A 25,981-nucleotide genomic window follows, 5' to 3' on the forward strand; every position below is an offset into this window, starting at 1 on the left:
CTACTTCCCAGATTACTGCCCTTAGTCCAATTCTTTGCCTTTGCCATTTTGGTGTACACTCATTTCTGCAGAAACCTCTTCTATGAAACCCCCAAGTTTGTATCTCCAGCCCTAGCTTTTGTTAACCCTTGTTCAGACTATAAACTGACACCAAACCCAAATATGACTAGGGGTTGTAAATCTTCTCAAAGTGCCAGAGAGTAAACAGTTTAGGCTTACTGACCATAGGATCTGTCACAGCTACTCAACTCTGCCACTGAAATGTAAAAGAAGCCAGAGATGACATGTAAACCAGCTGGTGCAGCTAGCAGCTATGTTACCATAAAACTTTGTAAGACAGGTGGCTGTGGTGTTTTCCTTAAAGCCCTGTTCTAGACAGCTCCATCTGGAGCCCCTGTTCTGCCCCAAGTGCAGGATGGTAATCCTGATTCAGTGCTGCCATAGTTCCTCAGGGGGATAACCACAGAGCAGTCAATCCAATTTCCTGGGCTCTGGTTTCCTGATCCTCTACGGTTGTGGATTATCTTCAAGGTCCCTAATGTCTAATACAGAATGAATCTGCACTTTCATTAGATTTACTTCATACTCAGCATGCTGTAATTAAATTCGTTAAGTCGAGGAAACGTAACTCTTAAGTCAAGGAAAAACACCACAAACTCCATTGGACTTTCTAATTTTGTCAACAGCACTTCTCCCTGTCTTCCCTGTAACTTGAGCTTGAAACATTAGCCACCTTTGACTTTCCACTGATTTTCCAAAAGGTCATCATCTAAAAAGACTATAGCATCACAGTCTCTACTGGTACTTTCTTTCCATTTTTTCATGCCTTCCCTTGGAAGACACTTTATCACTTAACACGATTTCCCCAACTCCATGATCTCCCAGTTTCAAATGTTCCTATAACTCACTAGCATATTTGTCATCCTGAATATCCTCCTTATCATGTGAAGCCCTGCCACATATTCCCAGTCAGCCTTACATTTCACCCTGGTAGCCATTGCACTCTATCACATGATTCAGCTGACCTCTCCCCAGCTTTAGCCCCATATTCATCAATAAATCCTGAGCTCCTTGCAAAGGTCAGTACCCAAATATTCACTGCTTATGCCTCTGCTCCTACTGTCTCCTCCCCCAGGATGGAAAGTCCTTACCCCTGCAGCCAGGGCTGCCACACACCTCAAAGGCTGCTTGTTCTCCCCAGCCCTCAGCTCCAGCACCCCAGGGCGCCTGTGAAACTGTGCTCACACGTCTTATAGCACACAGGCCCATACCTTGGACAGTGCCATCTACTTTCATTTTCTCTCCCCACCCTGACTCCAGACAGTAAATCATAAACAAAGACAATCTTGTTTTCCATAATATTTACCACAATGTCTTTCAATAGGAGATAATAAAAACATATTTCATAGCTTTTTTTTTTCTTATTCAAAATGAAATGAGCTCACTCGAGAAAACTGAGATAATACAGAAAACTACAAAGAAAATAGTCAGATGAAATTCTACTATCACTATTCTGGTAAGCAGATGAATGCAAATCTACAAACAGATGTATACAGCAATATCTTTTTATCATTTTGCTATTTCCATGGTATTAAACCTATATATGTATCATCATTTGTGAATGGTGCATGGTATTCCACTATATAGGTACACCACCTAATAATGGGCATTCAGGTGTCAGCACAAAAATAATATCAACAAAAAAAGCTATAATGAGCATCTGGAAACATGTGTCACGTGTTTACAGATGAGATGTAAAAAGATGTCAGCACCACGACATCTTTTCATGTGATAAATTCCCACAAGACAACTTATTAATCAGTGAATATACAAATGTATGTATTTTAAAGTCTGACATTTACTCAAATGCCTGTTAGATGGTTCTACCAACTTAAATTCCCACTAGCATAGCAAAGTGTTAGGGCGGTGCCACTCTATGCACATGTGAACCACTTTACTGCCTTATTAAAAGATACAGATCCTGATTTTTTAGCTCTGCGGTGCAGCCTGAGAGTCCACATTTCTACATGCTCCTCGTATGTGTCATCAATGCTACTGGTACTCAGACCACACCTTATATACGGAGGCAAGAGAACACTGTTTCCCTCCCTCCCCACCAAACCCCCTCAGGTTTGTCTATCACTTTTCATCAGATACTGGCCCAACTGCACATGTAGAAGCCATCTGTATCTTCCCTCTCATGTTCCTTGCCTGTTTCCTATTTCTGCCTTTCTTGCAGATCCAAAAGAGCTCCTTAAAAAGATACCTGTATGAGCAGCTGCAGCCTCCTGAACAGCTGGCTGAGACAAGATCTGCCTGAGCTGGTCCTGGTGGGAAAGCAGAGCACGGCCCGCCTTCAGAATATACAGTTTTAATTGCTGGCACCTCAGCAGATCCAAGTCTACTTGTCCTGTGGGGAAAAAAGGACTGAGCAGGAAAGGCACATGCTGCTTGGGCGTACCACCTCAGCTGCTGCTCAGCCCTGAGGAGGTCCTGCCCTGAGGGACTCAGCTGATCATGTCAAAGTCTGTCTGCAATCAAAGACTTGCCTTTCCCAGTGTTGTGGGAAAGCACGCTCTTCCTCCCCCGGGTCGTCTCCCTTTCTTGCTCCCCATGCATTACTTTGGGTAGGGGTGACGATTAGATGGCTTAACATAGTTAGAATCAAGTTAGCTATTGCTGCATGCATGCTCAGCCACTCTGTTGTGTCCAACTCTTTGCAACCCCATGGACTGTAGCCCACCAGGTTCCTTTCGCCATGGGATTATTCAAGCAAGAACATTGGAATGGGCTGCCATTTCCTTTTCCATAACTATCGCTAGTATAATCAAATATTTCCTAAACTGCTAAAATTTCAACCCCATACCTACATCACAAATAAAATGCTTTCTTGTCTTGCCAAGACATCTATGAGACAATTTTGTCAGAGACTTACAACATACAGTTCTATAACTCATCAAAATCATGGCACTCTCTAGAATCTTGGGGCTTCCCTGATAGCTCTCAAATTTTATCTAATCCAACAACTGCAGTAATGTCCCTGAGTTGACTGAGGAACAGCCTAGGGAAGACACTACAAAGATATAGGCAGCCCACAAGAAGAGTGCGGAGAAGGCAATGGCACCCCAGTCCAGTACTCCTGCCTGGAAAATCCCATGGACGGAGGAGCCTGGTAGGCTGCAGTCCATGGGGTCGCTACGAGTCGGATACGACTGAGCGACTTCACTTTCACTTTTCACTTTCATGCACTGGAGAAGGAAATGGCAACCCACTCCAGTGTTCTTGCCTGGAGAATCCCAGGGACGGGGGAGCCTGGTGAGCTGCCGTCTATGGGGTCCCACAGAGTCAGACACGACTGGAGTGACTTAGCAGCAGCAGCAAGAAGAGTGAGACTACAATCATAGCTGCAGCATTCCAAAGCAAGACATGCTGGAGGTCATGGACGGCAGCTTGGAGCTGTGGGAATGTGGGTAGAAGGGCACAGGGAGAGTGAGGGGTGCCGCTAGGGCAGCAAGCACCAGTACCTGGCAGGCAGGAAACACTGGCTAAGGGACACAGTTAGTTGAATTGTGGACATGCCATGGTTTACTTGCACCTGACCCTCTAGCCAGATATGTGAACTGGAGATCCAGAGTTAAAAGTGTTCATCATCATTAATCCTACAGCAGCAATTACAGGGATGGGAGAAATGGGTGAGAAAACTCAAGAAGAGTGGCCCTAAAGAGCTAGAAATTATGGATGAAACCTCAAGGATTTCCAATGTGCAAATAATAGTCAGGGAGAAGAACTCTCAAAGAACATATGAGCAGCAATGTAAAGAAAATCAAGACAGCAGTGGAAGAGGAATATTTTAAGCATGAGTAGCCTTGGTCTAGCATGGGCGGCCAGCATCCAAATACCACGTGAAGCAGGACAAAGCACACAGGCCCTGCTGGGTATGGCTGTTACGAGGCCAGGAGCAGAGGTCCCAAAGTGTGATTAAGACAGGGGGTTAATGGGCAGTGAGAGAGAAAACAGACTCCTCTTCAAAAGGTGTGCTCAGAATATACGCTGGCCGGTGTTCTTCAGGTGCCACCCCACCCCAGCATCACTCTTTGTATCGCACACTCTCATCACCACTCCCATCATCGCTCAACCAATGGCCAATCCATCTGAATGCAAAGGCTTCAGCAATGCAAGAACTTACTCTGACAAAAGCACAAACATTGCTCAAACACTAGTTAAGACTGTAGCTGTTTCATCATGAAGCACATGTACTGACCTGCAAAACCCTGTTTAGGTGATTTCTTTATTTTGTGCTTTTCCAATTTGCTTCCAGCGAGGTTCACCAACTGAGCCCACACAGAGAGCATGGGCTCTGTGAAGGGCAGGTTAGTGACACTGAACGCCACGGCGGGGAGCTAAAGAAAGAGCATAGAAACCTTCAAAGTGTGTCCAGTGAGAAGAACAAACAAATGTTCTGAAAAGTTAGCATAATCAGGAATCTTAACTCTAAAATAACACATGTATTCAAAACTGTTTTTACATCTGAAAATAATTTTGACAGATGACCCTGAAGGTAAGATAAAGACTTACATATATAGTAAATATAACCTAAATTAATTTTTTCTTGTCAACTTTTTAACAATAATTACATGATGGTGGTAGTTATTCTCAAGTATTTTCTATACATTTCAAATTTTCTATGACATGCATATATTCCTATAATCATCAAAAACAGTATTGTATTGAAACATACAGTAAAAGTGCACTTTTTCACTTTCACTTGCACTTAGGTTACACAAAGTACATAATTCACTCACTTTCCGAATGGACCCCCAGTTCACAGATTTAAGATGACAGTACCTGCTAAATATAGTCATGTCACTCAACACAGTAATTAAGCATTTTCTACATGAAAAAAGATCATCATTTTAAAGGAATCATTTTTAGGTTTTTTGAAAGTTGAATTAGTTGATAAAAAATAAATTTCATAAATTCACATTCTAAAATAAATACAACTAATACACTTACACAAGATCTTCTAAATACACCCTTTCATGTCTTTAAAGGCTAAAATAAGACACATGAACTGCTAATCTATACAACCCTGTGAGACCTGATTAACCACAGGAATGGAATGCAAACAGAGAAAGAAAGGCAGTTTTCCTCAAAGTGGATAGCTACCTAGAAGTCAGACCCAAACCACAAGAATCAAGCTCCTTCCGGTTCTAATATAAAAGCCCTTCACCTTACTACCTAGCAACCTGAACAAAAGTTCACTTACTGGCTTCAGCTGATTCAGTGGGCAAACACGACAGGTTCGCAAGTCACAGAACTGCACAGTGATTTTGCCCTTCGGAGTGATGCGAGTCACGGTGCCTTCTCCAAAGTCATCATGCATGACCTGTCCCCCAAGTCGCAACCGGCCGTCAATGCCTCCAATGACAGCCAGGACTGCCATGAGGCTCCCCACCTCAGGGTTCTCACAGTCAGGAAAGTAGTCATCTAACAGAGCCTAGTGCAGACAGACAGCAAACTTGAGGAGAGCCCAGAGGGCTACCTATTTCTTATACATTACAATTAAGCCAAATTTACTTTTTATATTAGTTTCCTCAATAATTTTTTCCAGTAAAAAATATTTTTAAATATATCCATGAACAAAATACATGGCATTTAAAAAGACAATCTGAAAGTTAAATCAACATTCTACAGAGAAACACTACCAGATGTGCAAAGCGCGTGCAGCACCCACCCCTTCAGCTGGCTTTCCTGCACAGCTGCGAGTAACCGAGTGGAGCTGTGAGTTGATGTACTTGTTGATGAGCCCGTTCCACTGGCCCAGGGAGTGCAGGGTGCGGAGCAGCGCCACCACCTCCTCCGCCAGCGTGCTGCTGTGCGTAGCAGTCAGGGAAGCCTGCGGGCGGGCCCTCCGCCTCCTCAGAGTGGATTCTGTAGAACACACACAAAGGAAGGGCTACATGACGCCCTGCGTGCTCACCCAGGACACCAGGAAGGGGGAGAGCTGCCCACCTCTGAGGAATGGGACATCTGAAGAGCAGGTGGTGAGCAAGCTGCCCAGGAAACCAAAGAGCTTTTCCACAAGGCACTCCATGTCCCTGGCCCGCTCTGTCTTGTCCCATGACGGCAGTACTGCTTGCAGCAAATGTACAGCTAAGATCTGATAAAGGTAATTTAAAACAGCAAGTATTAAAGAAAGCCATTATCTGAAAAATTATGAGGTAAAAGATTTTAATTTTTGTTCCTGTAATGCAATTAATTGTGTGAAAATTCTAATATTATTTTACAGCCACATAATTACCTCAAAGTTGATTAATAATATGAATTATCAGGTTAAAAAAATAAGCTACATTACACATGCAGATACTCAATTAAAAAATAATTTCTTTAGTTTAATTCTTCTCAAGACAAGTATACCACAACTATGGTGAAGATGAGAGCAGCTGATCATAGAAAAGCAAGTCATCTAAGGCTTAACAACTTCATCAATTTAAAATAATCAGTATCTTTAGCCTCTTGTCTCAGGGCTTCCGAGGTGGCCCTAGTGGTAAAGAACCCGCCTGCTAATGCAGGAGGCGTAAGAGATGCAGGTTCAATCCCTGGGTCGGGAAGATCCCCCAGAGTAGGAAGTGGCAACCAGTCCAGTACTCTTGCCTGGAGAATCTCTATGGACAGAGTAGCCTGGCGGGCTACAGTTCCAAGGGTCACAAAGCATTGAAACAACTGAAGAGACTTAGTATGCACTGGTATCTAGAAAATCCACCCTGTGTTAGTTCTTTTCTGCACTCAGGAACCTAATTACAATGGCCAGCCTGATGCCAATGCTGATGGGGCTCCCAATCCCAAAACTCACAGTGAGCATGGATCAGTGTGGCAGCACAGTTAGTTACCTGCCGCTGTAGGGAGGCAGCGGTGAAAGGCGAGTGTCCCTCCACGACCTTCACGAGCAGCGAGATCCAGGGCGGGGAGCTGAGGGCCGCGCACATGTGCGGCGTGAGGGCGATGCTGCGCACAAAGCCCAGGGTGCACCAGCTCCGGTGCTGCTCCCGGCACACCAGCCTGCTGGGGGAGGCTGGCAGAGCAAGACAGACCAGCTTGGCACCCACGCTCTATAAACAAGCACTCAGAACCACCTTTACTTTCAACTTACCTAAGTCACACATTTTCAATAACAAGCTCCTTTACAAATATACTACAATGTCACTGATTCTAAGTGAGAAGAACGGGAGAATACTTGCAAGTTAGCTCAAGGAACACTTCACATTTTAAAATCTCTAAGGTACGTGGAGGTGGAGTAATTCAAACTCGTTAAGGAATTTCATCTATGTACTGTCTCTAAGCAGTAGGAAAACAATCTACAATTCAAATAGCGGTTATCTGTGGGACAGCAAATACCATAGTTTGTAAATTTCACATGTTTTAAGTATCTCCCATGAGCTTGTTTATATTTAATCTGCATCATAAATTCCCAGCCCAAGTTTTAAGAAGGCTGTATTCCTAGAAAAAGAGTAAGAGGTTTTCATGAGACAGTGACCCTGACTGCTCCTCCAGGGTCTGCACTCATGGACACCTGGGGCATCCACACCCACCTGGCTGGAAGAGACTCTGAGGTGGGGGCATGCCACGTGACCTGCTCAGACGCCAGACTAGCTCCCCTTCCCTAGCTTCCACAGTCCAGTTCCCTGCTCACCAGGGACACCGCTCTTCAGACACACGCTCATGCCACTCACTCAGTCACACTTAACAATACACGTGCACAGGCCCTGGCACCCCACCTCAGATGCCACTCTCACAGTCACTCACACAGTCAAACTCTCCACATACCCAACTACACACATGCATACTCAATCTCACTCAAACTCACACACGCATACACACACACCTGCACACACACACATACACATTTGCTCCAATCACTTCAACTTCTCCCACACTTACACATACTCATATTCACATACTCAAACACTTTGGTAGACTGAATTGTACCCTCAAAATTCATGTTCACCCAGAGTCAGATGTGGAAACAAATTCTTCACAGATATAATTAAGATAAAGACTGAGATGACATTATACTGGATTAGGGTGAACCCAAAATCAAACAAAGGTACTTATAATAAGAGGGAGAAAAGAAGAGGGGAGGCATTCAACTAAAGATGAGGCAGAAACTGGAATGATGTGACCATACACCACACTTTTGATGCCTGGAGGTACAAAAGCTAAAATTCAGGGTCTTCCCCAAGAGTGTCAGAAGGAACATGCCTTGATTTTGGACTTCTGCTATCTAGAATTCTGAGAGAGTGAAGTTCTTGTTTTAAGCCTCTGTTAAGAGTTGAATTATGTTCCGCCACAATTCACATGTTGGAGTCCTAATCCTTAGTACCTCAGAATGCGACCTTGTTTGGAAACAGATGCACTAAGTTTAGATGAAGTTAAACTAGATTAGGGTGCGTCCTTAATCCACTGTAACTGACATCCTTATAAAAAGAAATCTGGAGACAGACACATACAGGGAGAATGCCATGTGAAGATGAGGGATGCCAAAGGGAAGATGAGGGAAGCCAAGGAATGCCAAAAGATTGCCAGCAAACCATCAGATGTTACAGAGGGCCATGGAACAGATTCTGCCCTCAGATTCATAAAAAAGAACTCAATATGCTCATTCTTTGATCTTGAACTTCTAGCCTTCAGAACTGTGAAGAAGTAAATTTCTGAAATTGAGACGGCCCAGGCTGTGGTACTTTGATGTGGCAGGTTGTATCTGTGGTGCCATGTACACCCACAGAGTGTGCAACACCCAGAGTGAGCTCTACTGTAAACTACCAGCTGCGGGCACTAATGATAAATCAGTGCAGGCTCATCAACTGTGACAAACGTACCACTGTGGAGGGTGGTGCTGATAACGGAGATTGCAGCTACCATGTCTGTGGTAATTCATCACAGCAGCCTTACCACACTGACACACACACCCCCACAATCACCCACATACACACACACCCAAACTGACAGCCCAGTCCTGACTCTTTGGCCCACAACTCCCCACTGCATACATGTCTTGTCTGTTGTTCCACTCTCCACCAACATTCGCAGCAGCCCACAGAGAGTCTTTGTGGCTTCGCTCTGCATAACTTCAGCATGGACTCCAGCAGAAAGACAAAGAGTTTGCAGTAAATTAACAGTGCTGGTAAGCATCATTGCAGTGGGGTGAATATTCCTTTCAATTTGTTCAGCTTCTGAAAAAAAGAATCAAAATAAGGAACTACACTTCCAAAAAAAAAAAAAAAGGAAAATGTCTCTACATGTAACTTAAGGGATTTAATATCACATACTTCTTCTCTTACTGTAGACAGGGAAGAAGTTCTTTACATTAAAGATGGAATTCAGGATGCACTGAACACTCACCCTAATTGAAGGGAATAAGACTTTTCCATTACAGTTTAATTTTTTAAAGCAATCTCATCCTACAGCTCAGAAACACTAGAACAATTCCAAGGATTCATTCCTTAGAAAAACAACTTCAACGTCAGAAGCTGGCTGCTGCTAAGGTGGCTGTGCCCTGGACAAGTATTAGGTGGGTGCTTCCATGGAAGGGAGCCACATGCTCACATGTACGGATCACTGGATCTTTGATAAGGAATACATGTGGAACCGGACCATCTTTCTGTCACTTGGCCAGCCCTGCTCAGGCCCCAACTTCACAAGGGAAACCCCCTGGCAGAGAGGCAGGAGTAGGGACAGTTGGCCTAGACACTGTCAGATCCAGCAATAACAAATCAGCATTGACTACCTAGGTGGGGCCACACAGCTTCCCGTGTGCTACTCCTAAAGTGCCCCAGACAGGCATCATCAGTTTATATCGGATATGCATGGAGTGGCCTACACACACCATGGGCACAGAACACCTAGCCCACCTTCCACACCACCCTTTCTCTAGTGAACTCAGTCTCTCGGGTTTTCTCTCATAACCATAAAAGTGATCTTGGGAGCCTGTCATGCCATGCATACAGCAGACACCTGAGCCCCAAATCAGTGCCAGCCTCCTGGACAGTCTCACCCAAGACTGGTATCCCAAGGTCTTTCAGACATGTCTGAAAAATGTCATGAAGCCCTCCTCCTACAATTCTGCCTCTTAATACATAGGGTTTAACTTTCTGAGGTCATCAAATTCTCATCTTCATTTTACCGAAGGCAGTAAAATACTGACTAACTCCACACTGTGTGACACATTCTGAGAGAAGGTGAAAGAAGGAAAAACACATGCTTCAGGGCATGGTGAGGCTATGTCCACTACACAAGGCACTGGCTCAGGGATCCCCAGAAGATCACCTGCCTCCACAACACTATCTCCAAGAGGGACAGGAACTATCCTGCCCCTGGGCCTGTTTCAACCAGACTTTCATGGAAAGCTTCACCTACAGAGTGCCACTCTCACTCCCAAAAGAAGGGACAAACAGCACATGCACACAGCTTGCCAGGGCCCCCAAACACCCACCAGAGTCATCCTCCGTGTCTGAGTCCTCTGCCGAAGGCTGTGTAGAGACTGGGAGCTCCGCCAACTTCAAGTCATACTTCCCCTCCTTCCCCATCCTGTAAGAGTTGGTGCTGCCTGTGTCCCACTGGACCCTGATCCACCCATCCTCTCCAAGTTCACCAATCACACGGCCAAGGCCAGGAGGAGGTCCATCCTGAGGAAGCCAAAACAAAGACTGGTTAAGAGAGTGCAGGCCTCTCACTGGAACACTGCCTATAAGGGTGGCTGCACAGACTTCCAAGTCAGCAGAGAGCTCCAAACCCACCTATACTCAGAGCTCACTTCATCACTGTAGTGAACACCAGGACTAATCTGCCCACACTCCTAACAAAAGAGCTAAGTGGGGAAAGAACCACCTCACTTAGCATCCTCTATAAGCCAATGCAGACACCAGACTTTCCAGCCTGGTTCTGCCACCCTGCTCACTGGCCCCCCCTTATCCCTCATGGGGCTTTACAAGGTTGGGAACCTCAAACAAGCACCAGAATCTCCTCACTCCCTTTCACTCTTCAATTGTCCCTCAAATCTTAAGACTGAAACTCTACTTCTAATTTCTACAAGTAGAAGATGTTTTCAGGATGCTGCTATTTGTCCTGGACACACTGATTTCTGAGATGATTCTCAGGAGGTACATGCGTAAGAGCGAAGCTGAGAAAACCTGGACAAGACAAGAACGCTCCACATCACAGTAGGGTAAGCACTGGCCTAGCTAGTCGCTCCAGTAATGGTGTAGAGCCCAGTCCCAACATCTACTCAGGGAGACCCGACAGACACACGGGAGCAAGGTGCTGGGGGGAGAAGGGGAAAGACGGACACTGCCCAAGCAGGTGCCTGTAGCTGCTGGGTCAGGATACCTAACTGGCACCTGGCCATCAGCTCACACAGGCAGGGTCAGAGCTTTCACAACATGACTATTCAGATGCAGTTTACTCTCTCCTGCTCACCCTTACTCTTGGTCCAGGCCGAGCCTCAAGTCAAGCCTAGGCCAGGAGTGTCCCAAAACAAGCAGCTACTCCTCTAAGATGTGGTCCTGTTCAAAGGCCCTGGAGCAGGCTGCTGCCCTTCTCTACTGGTGCTGAGATTCTATCTGCCCACCCAGGAATCGGTAACTACATCGCCTGTCAACCACACCTGTCTTTTGAGTGTAGGTATTTATTCCAGTCTCCACCCACTCATCGCATGCAGGTCAGGATGCGCAGAGGGTGACTAATGTGTGGCTAATGCGTTTAACTCAAATCTCTAAGGACCTGATCACCCCATTTCCAGTCCACGCCTCTCATGACCCTGGTTCCAATCTTCATCATGGCAGCCAACTCTGGCCCTGAAACCGGCAGCTGTACCGGGGCTGTTTCCTTCCGTGTCTCTTCCAAAACTGTAGCAGAAGCTCCTCTGGCAGAAGCATTCATGTCTTCTTCAACATTATCACAACTAGGGCCTATCAGAGCATCAGAAAAAGCAGATGAACCAATAAGCAGTTAAGTATTAATAAAGATGATAATTTTAAATAATCTATAGTGTAGTTTTTACCAATACAACAAATACCATCAAAGATTTACTGATGAGAGCTAAGACATTTAAAAGGTAAGGAGATGACAAAATATATAAATGTGTATTAGAAATAATGTAGAAGATTTTAGAAACTCTCAGAAAAGATATTTACTCTATTTCCAGGAATTATGATCCACTCCAAAGAGCAAAAATGATTAGAGAGACACTCATTACTCATATTTTTATTAGAACAGGAAAACAAATGATAACCATCCAAATGTTTAACACTGTGAGAAATTAACAACCTTTAATTATGGTAATGTGAAGAAAAGAGCTGATAAGGAAGGCCTGATACTGCTGTCCCCAGAAAAGCCTGTTTACAGGGTTGGCCCTCAGCTGGCCTTCGGGAACCTGGATTTCGTGAAGGCTCCCACCAGTCCTTAACTGCCAAGAAGCCATTCCTGTGCCTACACTGCACAAACAACATGGTCTCTGCTAAAACCTGCTTCTTTCTGGGGGGTCTGAAGCTTACTCAAGTGCCAGGCAGAGATGCCTACATGACCTGCCCCAGTGAAAGCCCAGGGCACGAAGTCTCCATACTTTGCATGTAAAGACAACACTTCACATGTGTGGTCACAACTCTTTGCTAGGGGAACTAAGTGCACTCTGTGTGTCTCCCCCAGGAGAGGACTTGTGTCCGGTCTCTCACACTTTACCTCTGTGCCACGGCTGATTCTGCTTCTTACTCTTTAGCTGTAACACACTTTAGCCCTAAGTATGACTATATCTGGAGTCTTGTGAGGCCTGCGAGCAAATTATTAAAACTGGAGGTGGTCTTGGGAACCCTGACACAGGGGTGGCAGCAACAGGATTTGCTAGAACGATGCGGACTCACTCAAATACTACAAAACCATTGTCTGGTACAAGGGAAAATGAAGGAGCAGGACATGATGAAACTTTGGTCCCTGGCAGCCATGGAACCCCTCACAGTATAAAACAGAAACTGAGCTGTAACCCGTGAGGAGTAAAATTTACCAATGTATTCAAAACAGAAAATGTAACCCCAGGAACCAGCACACTGGCCTGAGGGAGGGGTATGCACACTGGTAACCCTGTGGTTTTTGTTCTCTCTCCACGACAGAAAAGGGCCCCAAACATTCCCAAAGATGGGCTTTGGTCGGGTGAAAAATTTAAAGTTTGTGTTCTGCTCTCCTCAAAGAAGGAGGGAAAAAAAACTGCTCAATTTCCAGGTCAGGAGTAAAGCTTTAAATAAACTGGAGGGAAAATAGTCTTTTTCTCAACCTGGGAGTGCCTCTGTGAGGCCCCAGAAGGGGCGGGGGTTCCATCTAGCTGGTACCTCCCGAGGCAGCTATAATGTTAACACTGTAAACGCTGAATTTGCTGCTAAGGGTTTGAATACATTTTGCGTTAAGGAAAAAAGGAGAATCTTTTTTTAAGTGATTTGTATTCTGTGGCTATTGTATGTAGATATATACAGAAAAATTAATATAAAATATTGTATGCTAATGATTTCTAATATGAAGGAGAATCACCTTGATTAGAGAAAGCAACAAAGAGAGATATGTATTCATTGGACACAACTCCTTGGCTTTTCACAGTCAGTACTGTTAACAGAGGAAGCCCCCATAATTAACAATTTGTGCTCTGACTTTTACCTATTGGAGACTCTGGAAAAAAAGGGAGACAACAGGAAAACAGAGGCAACTTTAGATGGAGATATATTTTTAAGATTTTTAAAAGCAATTTTTAGTTGCTAATGAGGTCCACAGAAATCAGATGCTGACTCAGTCTGGTGCATATTTCTGAATAGGTCCTGTGGGCACAAAGACTAGCAAAATCAAATTGCTTAGGAAAGCTTTGCTCTTTCATTTGGATTTAGAACACTGGCCTTGCAGTATCTAAACATTTCAGCAAAGAACAACATTATAAATGAATCAGATTTATTAGACATGAAGGGACATTCGATACAAAACCAGAAGAAAACATACTCTTCTCAAGTGTTCACAGGGAACACCCTCCAGGAGAGGTAGTATTTTAGGTCACAAAATGATAAACTGAAATAAACTAAAATCCTTTAAATTATATTCTCTGAACACAGTGGAATGAAACTAGAAATTATAACAAAAGCTAGGAATGTCATAAACATGTTAAAACTAAACAACACACAAGTATGTGAAAACTTAACAGGACAAAGAAAGAAAAACCATAACAAAAAGTAATACTTTGAAACAAATGAAAACAAAAACACAATATAGCAAAGCTTAAGAGATGCAGCAAGAACAGTACTAAGGAGGAAATTTAAATCTATAAATGCATACTTAAGATCTCAAAACAACTCAACAACTTAACTATACCTGGAGGAACTAGAAAAATAAGAACTAAGTAAACCTAAAAGTAGCAGAAGGGAAATAACAAACATTAGAACAGAGATAAATAGAACAATAGAATCAACAAAACCAGACTTTTTTGGGGAAATGTCAATACAACTGACAAACTTTAAGCAGATTAACCAAGAAAAATGAAGATACAAATAAATAAAACCAGAAATGAAAAGTGGGAAGATTGCCACTAACCCTACAGAAATAAAGAGAATTATGAGAGCACTACGAACTGAACACTAATAAATTATCTAACCTAGAGGAAATGGATAAATTCCTAGAAACACAGAAATTACCTGACCTGACTCGAGTAGAATATGTGAACAGACCTAAAACAAGTGAAGACACTGAATCACTAATCAAAAACTTCTCAACAGATTGAGAGGCTTCCCTGGTTGCTCAGTGGAACAGAATCCACCTGCCAATTCAGGAAACATGGGTTCAACTCCTGACCAGGAAAGATTCCACAGGCCTCAGAACAATCAAGCCTGTGTGCCACAACTATTGTGCCTAGGAGCTGCAACTACTGAGCCCGCATGCCGCCACTACTAAAGGCCACGTGCCTAGGGCCTGTGCTCTGCAACAAGAGAAGCCCCACATGGCAACTGGAGAGGAGCCCTTGCCATCCACAACTAGAGAAAAGACCAAGTAGCAGTGAAGACCCAGCACAGCCAAAAGTAAATAAATAAAACCTCTCAACAACAACAAAAAAAACCAGGATCATTCAGCTTACTAAGGAGGAAATTTAAATCTATAAATGCATACTTAAGATCTCAAAACAACTAAACAACGTAACTATACCTGGAGGAACTAGAAAAATAAGAACTAAGTAAACCTAAAGGTAGCAGAAGGGAAATAACAAACATGAGAACAGAGATAAATAGAACAAGAGAATCCACAGTGAACAATATGTGATGGCTGGACGGCATCACACCCATCTCTTACATCACATACATCTCTTTTTAGACTGGTAAAGTCTACCAAACACTAAAGAAGAATCAACACCAATTCTAACTCTTTCAAAGACAGAACAAGAGGGAACTACTCGCTAACTTACTCAATGAGGCCAGCATTACCCTGATAACAACAACAAAAAAAAATCAATAAAATATTGCTCAAAGAAATGAAAGAAGACCTAAACAAATATAATCTCATATTCATGGAATAAAAGACTTAATATTGTTAAGAGGGCGGTACTCTCCAAAAGGACCTACAGATTCAATACAATCCTTGAAAATTTCAATCGCCTTTTAGCAAACATGGAAAAGTCAGACCTGGAAGTCATATGGAAATGCAAGGGACCAGAAATAACTAAAATAATCGCGAGAAAGAAAAAGTTGAAAGACATACCTGTCAATTTTAAAACTTACCACAAAGCTTTTATAACAGTGTTCAAAACAGTGTGGGATTAGCGCAATGACAGACACACAGAACAACACAAACAAAACTGAGATTCTAGAAGGAAACTTAAATAGCTACAGTCAAGATGATTTCTGACAGGGGTGCTAAGAATTTGAGAACAGTCTTTCCAAAAAATGATACTGAAACAACTGGATAACCAAAAAATGAATAAAATGAACCCTCATCTCACATCATATTAAAAAAATCATCTTAAAGTGGATCATAAAACTAAATACAAGACTTGATGAAGAAAATATAATGGGTAATCCTCATGACCTTAGATTTGGCAATGATTTCTTAGACATAATATCAAAAGCACAAGCAACAGAAGAATAATAAGAATACTAATAGATAAATTAGACATTTTATAATTTCTGTAAACCAAAGTAAAACAAAACCCAGAATGGAAAAAAAAAAAAAAATGTCCTCCAATCATATCACTGTTAACAGTCTAGTATCCAGAAAGTCAAAGGACCTCTACAACTCAACAATACACACAACTGAATTTTTAAATGAGCAAAGGACCAGAATAGACATTATTTCCTACATATACAAATAGCCAAGAAGCATGGGTACAGAGACTAATGTCAAATTAATGTCCACTGAGTCAGTGATGCTGTCTAACCATCTCATCCTCTGCCGCCCTATCTCCTTTTGCCTTCAATCTTTCCTTGCATCAGGGTCTTTTCCAAAGAGTTGGCTGGTCTCATCAGGTGGCCAAAGTATGGGAGTTTCAGCATCAGTCCTTCAAATGAATATTCAGGGTTCATTTCCTTTAGGATTTACTGGTTTGATCTCCTTGCAGTCCAAGAGACTCTCCAGAGTCTTCTTCAGCACCACAATTTGAAAGCATCAATTCTTTGGCATTCGGCCTTCTTTATGATCCAACTCTCACATCTGTACATGATTACAGTAAGTTTGTTGGCAAAGTGACATTTCTGCTTTAAAATATGCTCTCTAGTTTTGTCATAGCTTTCCTTCCAAGGAGCAAGAGTCTTTTAATTTGATGGCTACAGTCACCATTCACAGTGATTTTTGAGCCCAATAAAATTGATCACTGCTTCTACTTTTTCCCCTTCTATCTGCCATGAAGTGATAGGACCAGATGCCATGACCTTATTTTTTTTTTAATGTTGAGTTTCAAGCCAGCTTTTTCCCTCTCCTCTTTCACCCTCATCAAGAGGCTCTTTAGTTCCTCTTCACTTCCTGCCATTAGAGCGGCATCATCTGCATATCTGAGATTATTGATATTTCTCCCAGCAATCTTTGATTCCTCTAACTCAGTATTTCACATGATGTACTCTACAAGAAAGTTAAATAAGCAGGGTGACAATATACAGCCTTGTCATACTCTTCTATCAATTTTGAACCAATCCATTGTTCCATGTCCAATTCTAACTTTTTCTACAAGTTTCTCAGGAGAAAAGTAAGGTGGTTTGGTATTCCCGTCTCTTTAAGAATTTTCCACAGCCAAAGACTTTAGCAATGAAGCAGAATTAAGATGTTTTCTGGAACTCCCTTGCTCTCACCATGATGCAACAAATGTTGGCAATCTGACCTCTGCTTCCTCTGCCTCTTGAAACCCAGCTTGTATATCTGGAAGTTCTTGGTTGAAGTCCTGGTAATGGACTTCCCTGGTGGCTCAGATAGTAAAGCGTCTGCCTACAATGCGGGAGACCCAAGTTCAATCCCTGAGTCAGGAAGATCTCCTGGAGAAGGAAATGGCAACCCACTCCAGTACTCTTGCCTGGAAAATCCCATGGACAGAGAAGTCTGGTAGGCTACACTCACTCCATGAGGTTGCAAAGAGACACACACGACTGAGCGACTTCACTTTGTTTTTCTTTCTTTCTTTCTTACCAATATGCAAAATGAGTGCAACAGTACAGTAGTTTAAATATTTGTTGGCATTGCTTCTTCTTTGGGATTGGAGTGAAAACTGACCTTTTCCAGTCCTGTGGCCATTGAGTTTTCTAAATTGGCTGACATATTGACTGCAGCACTTTGACAGCATCATCTTTTAGGAATTTAAATAGCTCAGCTGGATTTCCATCACCTCCTCTTGTTTTGTTCATAGTAATGCTTCCTAAAGCCCACTTGACTTCACACTCCAGGATGTCTTGCTCCAGGTGAGTGAAAACACCATCCTGGTCATGCCAGTCACTAATACCTTCATTGTTTACCTCTGTGTATTCATGCCACCTCTTCTTTCCAATCTCCTCTTCTGCTTCTGTTAAGTGGGTGTCCTTTCTGTCCTTTACCATACCCATCCTTGTATGAAATGTTCCCTTGATATATATCTCCAACTTTCTGGAAGAGATCTGTCTTTTCCCATTTTGTTGCTTTCCTCCATTTCTTTGCACTGTTCATTTAATAAGGCGTTGCTAGTCTGTGGAACTCTGCATTCAGTTGGATATATCTTTCCCTTTCTCCCTTGCCTTTCACTTCTTTTCACAGCTATTTGTAAAGCCTCCTCAGACAACCACTTTGCCTTCTGCATTTCTTTTTCTTTGGGATGGTTTTGGTTACTGCCTCCTGTACAATGTTATGTACCTCTGTTCATAGTTCTTCAGGCACTCTGTCTACCAGATCTAATCCCTTGAATCTATTTGTCACCACCACCATACAATCATTAAGGGATTTGATTTAGGTCATAACTGAATGGTCTAGTGGTTTTCCCTACTTTCTTCAATTTAAGCCTGAATTTTGCTACACAGAGCTCATGATCTGAGCCATAGTCAGCTCCGGGTCTTGTTTTTACTGATTGTATACAGCTTCTCCATCTTTGGCTACAAAGAACATAATCAATCTGATTTCAGTACTGACCATCTGATGATGTCCATGTGTGGAGCTGTCTCTTGGGTTGTTGGGAAAAGGGTGTTTGCTATGACCAGTGTGTTCTCTTGACAAAACTCCAAGGCCATATTTGCCTGTTATTCTGAGTATATCTTCACTTCCCATTTTTGCATTCCAATCCCCTATGGACATCACTTTTTGGTGTTAGTTCAAGAATACGTCATCAGTTCAGTTCAGTCGCTCAGTCATGTCTGACTCTTTGCAACCCCATGAATCACAGGACGCCAGGCCTCCCTGTCCATCACCAACTCCAGGAGTTCACTCAAACTCATGTCCATCGAGTCAGTGATGCCATTCAGCCATCTCATCCTCTGTCGTCCCCTTCTCCTCCTGCCCCCAATCCCTTCCAGCATCAGGGTCTTTTCCAATGAGTCAACTCTTCGCATCAGGTGGCCAAAATATTGGAGTTTCAGCTTCCACATCAGTCCTTCCAAAGAACACCCAGGACTGACCTCCTTTAGGATGGACTGGTTGGATCTCCTTGCAGTCCAAGGGACTCTCAAGAGTCTTCTCCAACACCACAGGTCTTCACAAAACTGGTCAACTTCAGCTTCTTCAGCATCAGTGGTTGGGGCATAGACTTGGATTATTACTATGATGCTGAAAGGTTTGCCTTGGAAATTAATCAAGATCATTCTGTCTTTTTTAGATTGCACCCAAACACTGCATTTCAGGCTCTTTCACAGCCTTCTATGAAGGCTACTTCATTTCTTTTAAGGGATTCTTGGCCACAGTAGTAGACATAATGGTCATCTGAATTAAATTCACCCATTCCCATCCATTTTAGCTCACTGATTGCTAAGATGTCAATGTTCATTCTTGCCATCTCCTGCTTCACCACATCTGACTTACCGTGATTCAAGGACCTAACATTTCAGGTTCCTATGCAATATTGCTCTTTACAGCATCGACTTTACTTTCACCACCAGACACTCCACCCCTGAGCATTGTTTTCACTTCTCCCTAGCCGCTTCATTCTTTCTGGAGCTATTAGTAACTGCTCTCCTCTCTTCCCCAGTAGCATACTGGATACCTTCCAACCTGGGGAGCTCATCTTCTGCTGTCTTATTTTTTTGCCTTTTCATACCGTCCATGGGGTTCTCCGGGCAAGAACACTGCAGTGGTTTGCTATTCCCTCCTCCAGTGGACCACAGTCTGTCAGTACTCTTCACTGTGACATTCTGGATGGCCCTGCACAGCACGGCTCACCATTTCACTGAGTTATGCAAGACCCTTCACCACAAGGCTGAGATCCATGAAAGGACACTCAATATTAGAGAAGCATAAAACAAATCATAATGAAATATCATTTCACACTAACTTAGGTAGCCTAAATTAAAAAAAAAAAAAAAAATCAGAAAATAACTTGCATTGGCAAGGACATGGAGAAGCTGCAACTCTTGGCCCACTGCGGGTGAAAATGTAAAATGATATAGTGCTGTGGAATGGTCTGGCAATTTCTAAGCAAGCTGAACATAGGAATACCATATGATCCTGCAATTCTACTCCTATGTATATAACAAAGGGACTGGTAACAAGTTTGCAAATAAAAACCTGTATACAGATTTCCTAGCAATACTATTTAGCATGGCCAAAAAGTAGATATAAGCCAATATCCATCAAAGGATGAATAAAACATAGTATATTCATATAATATTTATTAGCCATAAAAAGAAATGAAATATTGTTATTAATGCATGCTAAATAAGCCAGATACAAAAGGCTGAAATTTGTTTGTATGATTTCATTTATATGAAATATCCAAACAAGCAAGTCACAAAGATAGAAAGCAGATTTGCTACTGCCAATAATTAGGGGAGTGGAAAGTCAGGAGTCACTGGTAAATGGACATGTGTTTGCATTTCAGGTGATAAACAGTTATAGACAACAGCATTAATGCTTGCACAACACTGTGGATGTGATTACTGATGATGAATTATAAAATTACTTAGAATGGTAAATTTTATGTTATTTGTACTTATCCACCAAAAAACAAAATTTTATAGAAAGAGAGATCAAGACAAACCAATGAATTTTCACAAGTGACTTAGGGCAATGCCAACCCACCAATGAGACGAAGTGCTGTCTGTGTAAGAGCGAGCGTGCCAGAATTCAGCAGAAGGCTCAGATTGTGGGCACCGTGCTGCAGGGTGAGCATACTGAGCATTACCAGGAGAAAGCGAGCTTGTGGGGTCGTCCCCAGGCTTGGTCCTGATGGGTTCTCATTTGTAATGGTTTGCAAGGGGACAGGCTGGATACCTAAAAGGCATTGGCACTCAAATAAATTTCTTGTGCGTTGATCCAAGAACATACACAAAGCGAAAAGCATTAGCAATTTTTTTTAGTAAGTCTGTCTTTTTCATCAGATATCCAGAGTGTGGACATTGGGCAGTTCCGTATTACTCTGCAATAATCATACCACTGTCACTTCACATGTAGCTGTCTCCATCTATCTACAAAACTTGTAACTCTGCTCTTCTAAATATCCCTAGTGACTCACTCCTTTCATGTCAATTACAAGAGAGAGATTTCACTTGTCTTCCACAAAACCAATCCTCCCTCTTCTCTGTAGATGCTTAAATTGTTAAGGAAATTATGTACTAATAAAAAATACATTTTAAGGTACACTGTGTGATACACTTGAATATGTTAAAATACAAAAGCTTTGTATTAGGATAGTACAATATTATATCTTCTGTCAAATTCTGTAAGTTTAGTTTAGAATATGAGAAAGTTTAAAGCAGCTTAGATTATCATTCTAATGTACAAAGTTATGAAAGTCTTCAAAGCAAAAATTAGCATTTCAAAGTTTCCAGAATATATAATTAAGAGACAAACTAAGAAATAATGCTGATATCATTGACATCAATAGCAATTTTAATATAGCCTTTTAACCACCAGATTTTTAACTCACCAAGTTCTTTAAATTTAGCATTTGCATCTATCAAAACATTTCGAATATTCTGAACAGCCCAAGTATACAGCTTGCCAAAAGTAACTTCAAGCAGCATCCGATTAAAAGGTGGGATCAAATCAACATCCTTTAAACAGTCGGTAAGGGGTTCCCTTCAAACAAAGATGAAGAAGTTTACTCAGAATACTGCCAGACTTTTAACTTCAATAAAACAATGCTCTGTTGTCACAGCTTCCCTTAATTAAGAAAAAATATAAAATTTTACCCTATATCAATCCCTTCTGGAATAAGTCTTTGCCATCCACAGAACATAGCATACTGCACAGATGGAAGTAAGAAATTTTTGGCTGCCAGTTTTAAAATTGTATCTATCCCTTCCAGGCGAACTTCTGCTCTCTCCAACTGTGAAAAAAATCAATGCATATTGTTAAGTGTTTATGTATTATCCAAGACAGAGAAGAATGGTCTTAGCAAGTTTACCTGTTTTAGTAAGCACTTTCTCATTTTTTCCACGTCCACTGGCTCTTCTTTAAGGGCAAATTCAGCAATTGTGCTGAGAAGTGCAGACTGAGGATACAAACCCTGAACATTCTGCTTCAACCACTTGTATCTGTGAACACCTGTAACCGTACTCAACAGTGGCTGCCACTTATCCTGACAAACGAAAACCATTTTCACCATCAGTTAACCCTATTCATAGTAAGACGTGCTCTAAAACAATTACTCAAAGAAAATATAAATAAATGCCACTAGGTTTAAATTGGTAACATATTTTAACTTTAGGAACCAATGATAAAAACAACCATGTCATAAACAGTTTTACAAATCAATGTATAATCTGTATACTTATGTACTTTGGAATTGGCTAACTTGACAAAGTTAAATTATCATCCATATTAACAGTTTTTGGAGCAAAGGATACATTCAATGAATGAGTGAATAAATGAATGAATGAGTAAAATGGTGAACAAATAATGACACAGTATACAGCTAAGAGTAAAAGAAAACACTTCTCCAGCTATTGATTTGACCAGGGCACCATAAGTCAAGTGCATTTAAGCATCGCTGGGGCAGTTATTCATGCCGTTGGGAACTACCATAGTCTCTACTCATATTCAAAAACAAAGCAACAATACTTGTGGATTCCCTTCCAATGTGCTGTGCTTCTATATAGCCAGTCTTAGAATCACAAAAAATACTTCACCTTGGGTGATTTAATTGTAATGGGTCTTTTGTCCACATTTATAGGACTGTGAGGCAAAATGCAAGCTTCTTCTAAATCACTCTCTCCATTTCCAATTTTTTCTTCTTCATCAGTAGATTCTGGTTTCTTAGGAACTATGTTTAAAAACACCATTCATTACAAAAATCCTTAAACATGATTTTACAATAAGAAATGTTTAAATTTGCATGAAGGTAGAGGATATGAATATTCTTTTCAAAGAAACATGTAAATACCATTGTCAAGTGCTCAAATTACAAAAAGTAAAGACTATCATAATTATTCTCACATGACATTCAGTAATAACTCCCTGCCACTGCATGTCAGGGACAGAAAGATAGTGACAATGTTACAATGGAGAGAAGCCCTCAAGAAGGAGAAGCCCAGAGGCTGACCAACTTTTTCATAAAGGGACAGAGAGTGAATAGAGTGAATATTTTAGTCTTTGCAGGCTATTCAATCTACTGCAAATACTCTACTGCTGCAGCATGAAAAGTAGCTAACTTTATTTGTGAACGCCGTTAAACTTCATACAATTTTCATGTGTCACGTTCTTCTTTGTTTTTTATAAAATAACTTAAATGGAAAACCCAGCATTAGCTCACGGGCAGTACACAGTAAATGGCAGGCTACATTTGTCAACAGATCCTAATCTGCCCACTCAGGACTAATATATTGGTTCTGTCACCGGGGTACAACTGAATCAATTAGATGTCTTTGGCTATGTTAGTCATCTTTTGTTTTTTAGCTATGTTTAGGCTTTATTTTTTTTTGGCTGTGCTAGGTCTTCACTGCAGCTCTTGGACTCTTTCTTGCCACGTGCAGGCTTCCACGAGTTGTAGTGCGTGCACTTCTTTTTGTGGAGCATGGGCCCTAGAATAGAGGGGCTCAGTTGCTGTGGCTCACAGGCTTAGCTGCCCCACAGCATGTGGAATCTCAGTTCCCTGACCAGGTATCAAACCTGCATCCCCTGAATTGGGAGGCAGATTCTTAACCTCCTGGCCACCAGTAAAGTCCCTTAAGTTAGTCTTTTAAATGAGAGAAATTTCCATTAAATTTGCAATTTAATATGTGGTGTTGCTTCTCTACTTTTGGTACTCTTCAAGGCTTTTAGTCTAATTCTTCTACTTTATAATATAATTAACAGATAACACAATAAAACACTTACATATCAAGTCTGGGTTGCTCAAACCCTGCAAATTCCCAAGAAAGGCCTGTATCATCTGCACTGGCCCTTGCCCAACTCCTATGAATTGAGCTCTGAAACCTGGACATGCTGTCACTGAGAAGAATGTGCCTCAGGCATAGGACCACCTCAACCAGAGTGAACAGAGAGTTTGTGACTTATGTCAACTGTTCTACTCTGGATGGACTCTGGGCAGCTGAGAGCAATCATGAAAGCCCCACGTGGCCATGTGACTGACAGTCAACAACAACCCTGGACACCAAGGTTCAGGCAAGCGTCCCTGACGGATAGCTTTGTCACATGTCACTGCTGAGAGAACCAAGCAGGACTCTGTGATTCACTAGAGCGAACACTGGAAGGAAGCCTGGGCCCGGTTTCCTCTGGAATTTCCTCCATGTGTCAATTTTTGCTAATCTTCCTCTGTCCTTTTTCACAGTAATAACCAAGAGTACAATAGCTCTTCTGAGTCCTATAGTACCCTACCAGTGAATCATCAAAATTAGCACAAGACCAGTAATATTAATTATTTAAAAACTGCAATGAAATATATAACCCACATCAAGACATTTTAAGAGGTTACCATGTGAGCTCAGAGTCCAGGGAGGCAACAGCCACATGGGAATGGGACTGTTCTCCTTCCAGCTGAGATGCTATCTCCTGAGTCTCCTGGCCTCCTGGGTTAAAGGGGTCTCAGAAGTGCTCTTGCCCTATTTCCTAATCCAAAGCATTTCCAGGATCCAGATAAGCTATGGTTCAAGCCCAGGAACAATCAATTCAGGATGGCTTCTAAAATAGTTTTCCATGACATTATTGTTTGTAATATTCATCAAAAACTCACTAATTAATATTGCTTAAAAGGCTGATCTGGGCATAAATCAATATAATTCGTAAGAGTATAATCAGATACCTTGGTAGGTTTGTTTGTAATCACAAATGACCAAATTATAAAGCTTTTTACGTATTTTCACTCAAACTTTGGTTAATACAAAAACTCTTTTTCCTATCCCTACACAGCTGCTTCCTGAAAATAGCAGTAACTCTTTTGGTTCCTATTACAACAATCCTCCATGCTTCAGAATATTCAATCTGTCCAAATAAAAACGTTTATTCACAAGAATGGCAAGAATAATTGCCACTGGAAAGATTAAATCCATTACCGGATTAATTAAATCTCATTACTGGGACAACTGATTTAAAAAACACTTCACCTTTCCCATCAATTTAATAAAGTTCACAGTATTTTTCAGCATCAGTTTACTAGTTACCAAATCATAACACATTCAGTCCCAAAGCTGCAACATTATCTCATGTCTTCGTAAAATAAGCAGCATTTGTATACTTAATCATAAATACACATAAAAGCATTAAAGCAGTTGTGAAAATGCCCATGTGGTGAGCAACAGCCAACAGCCTCACTCAAACCACAGACAGGAGGGGTACACAGGTGAAAGCATCCCCCTACACCCTTTACCTTCTTACCTCTCTTCTTCCTTCGTTCTCGAATTATCTTCTGAGCTATCCTCTTCCAACGGGGCAAAGAACTTAAGAGTTTAAATTTGGACATTATAGAGAGGTCATTACAAACTGCAGGTCTCAGTTCATTAAAGAGGAACCTCAATCGTTCAATGACTGGGGCACAGACCTCCTTGTAAGAACGGCCCTGTTCTTGATGTGTCTATAAAGTTAAATATGAAAGGACAACTTAACAACAATACCCCACCAACTGTCCACAAAGCACAGAAGAAAGAGAATCAAAATCTACTTACCTTAATGAGTGAGCATTTTGCTTGATAAACAACTCTACAAACATCCACCACTGATTTAGGCAACGTTCTATGCTTTACTTGCTCAATACCAAGTGTACCTGCATGAACTAAAGATAATGCCACGTGACCTGTGAAAGATATTTAAGATACAGTGAAGATTAGTTATGACTGTGAAATATGTCAGTTGAAAGATCTATAGTACAGATAAAATACTGAGATTC

At 41.8% G+C, this 25,981-nt stretch overlaps 1 protein-coding gene across 8 annotated transcripts in view; it reads right to left on the reverse strand.

Annotated features, from left to right (window-relative positions):
• HERC2 (HECT and RLD domain containing E3 ubiquitin protein ligase 2) overlaps positions 1-25,981 on the reverse strand; it is a 238,331-nt gene that overhangs the window by 108,864 nt on the left and 103,486 nt on the right. For 7 of the 8 annotated variants that reach the window (XM_044932091.2, XM_044932094.2, XM_044932108.2 and 4 more), the window contains 16 exons: positions 25,761-25,888; positions 25,474-25,669; positions 22,791-22,924; positions 22,067-22,240; positions 21,852-21,988; positions 21,587-21,738; positions 20,740-20,931; positions 11,776-11,963; positions 10,490-10,682; positions 9,048-9,230; positions 6,891-7,072; positions 6,013-6,160; positions 5,735-5,931; positions 5,267-5,497; positions 4,262-4,400; positions 2,267-2,410 (listed from right to left, as the gene is read on the reverse strand). In XM_044932091.2, coding sequence (XP_044788026.2) covers positions 2,267-2,410; positions 4,262-4,400; positions 5,267-5,497; positions 5,735-5,931; positions 6,013-6,160; positions 6,891-7,072; positions 9,048-9,230; positions 10,490-10,682; positions 11,776-11,963; positions 20,740-20,931; positions 21,587-21,738; positions 21,852-21,988; positions 22,067-22,240; positions 22,791-22,924; positions 25,474-25,669; positions 25,761-25,888 — 2,718 coding nt within the window. The remainder of the gene's footprint in view (positions 1-2,266; positions 2,411-4,261; positions 4,401-5,266; positions 5,498-5,734; positions 5,932-6,012; positions 6,161-6,890; positions 7,073-9,047; positions 9,231-10,489; positions 10,683-11,775; positions 11,964-20,739; positions 20,932-21,586; positions 21,739-21,851; positions 21,989-22,066; positions 22,241-22,790; positions 22,925-25,473; positions 25,670-25,760; positions 25,889-25,981) is intronic. The other variant, XM_044932098.2, reaches the window with a different exon arrangement.

Source organism: Bubalus bubalis, chromosome 2 (genome assembly GCF_019923935.1).
Source record: "Bubalus bubalis isolate 160015118507 breed Murrah chromosome 2, NDDB_SH_1, whole genome shotgun sequence".
In the NCBI taxonomy this organism is placed as follows: domain Eukaryota; kingdom Metazoa; phylum Chordata; class Mammalia; order Artiodactyla; family Bovidae; genus Bubalus; species Bubalus bubalis.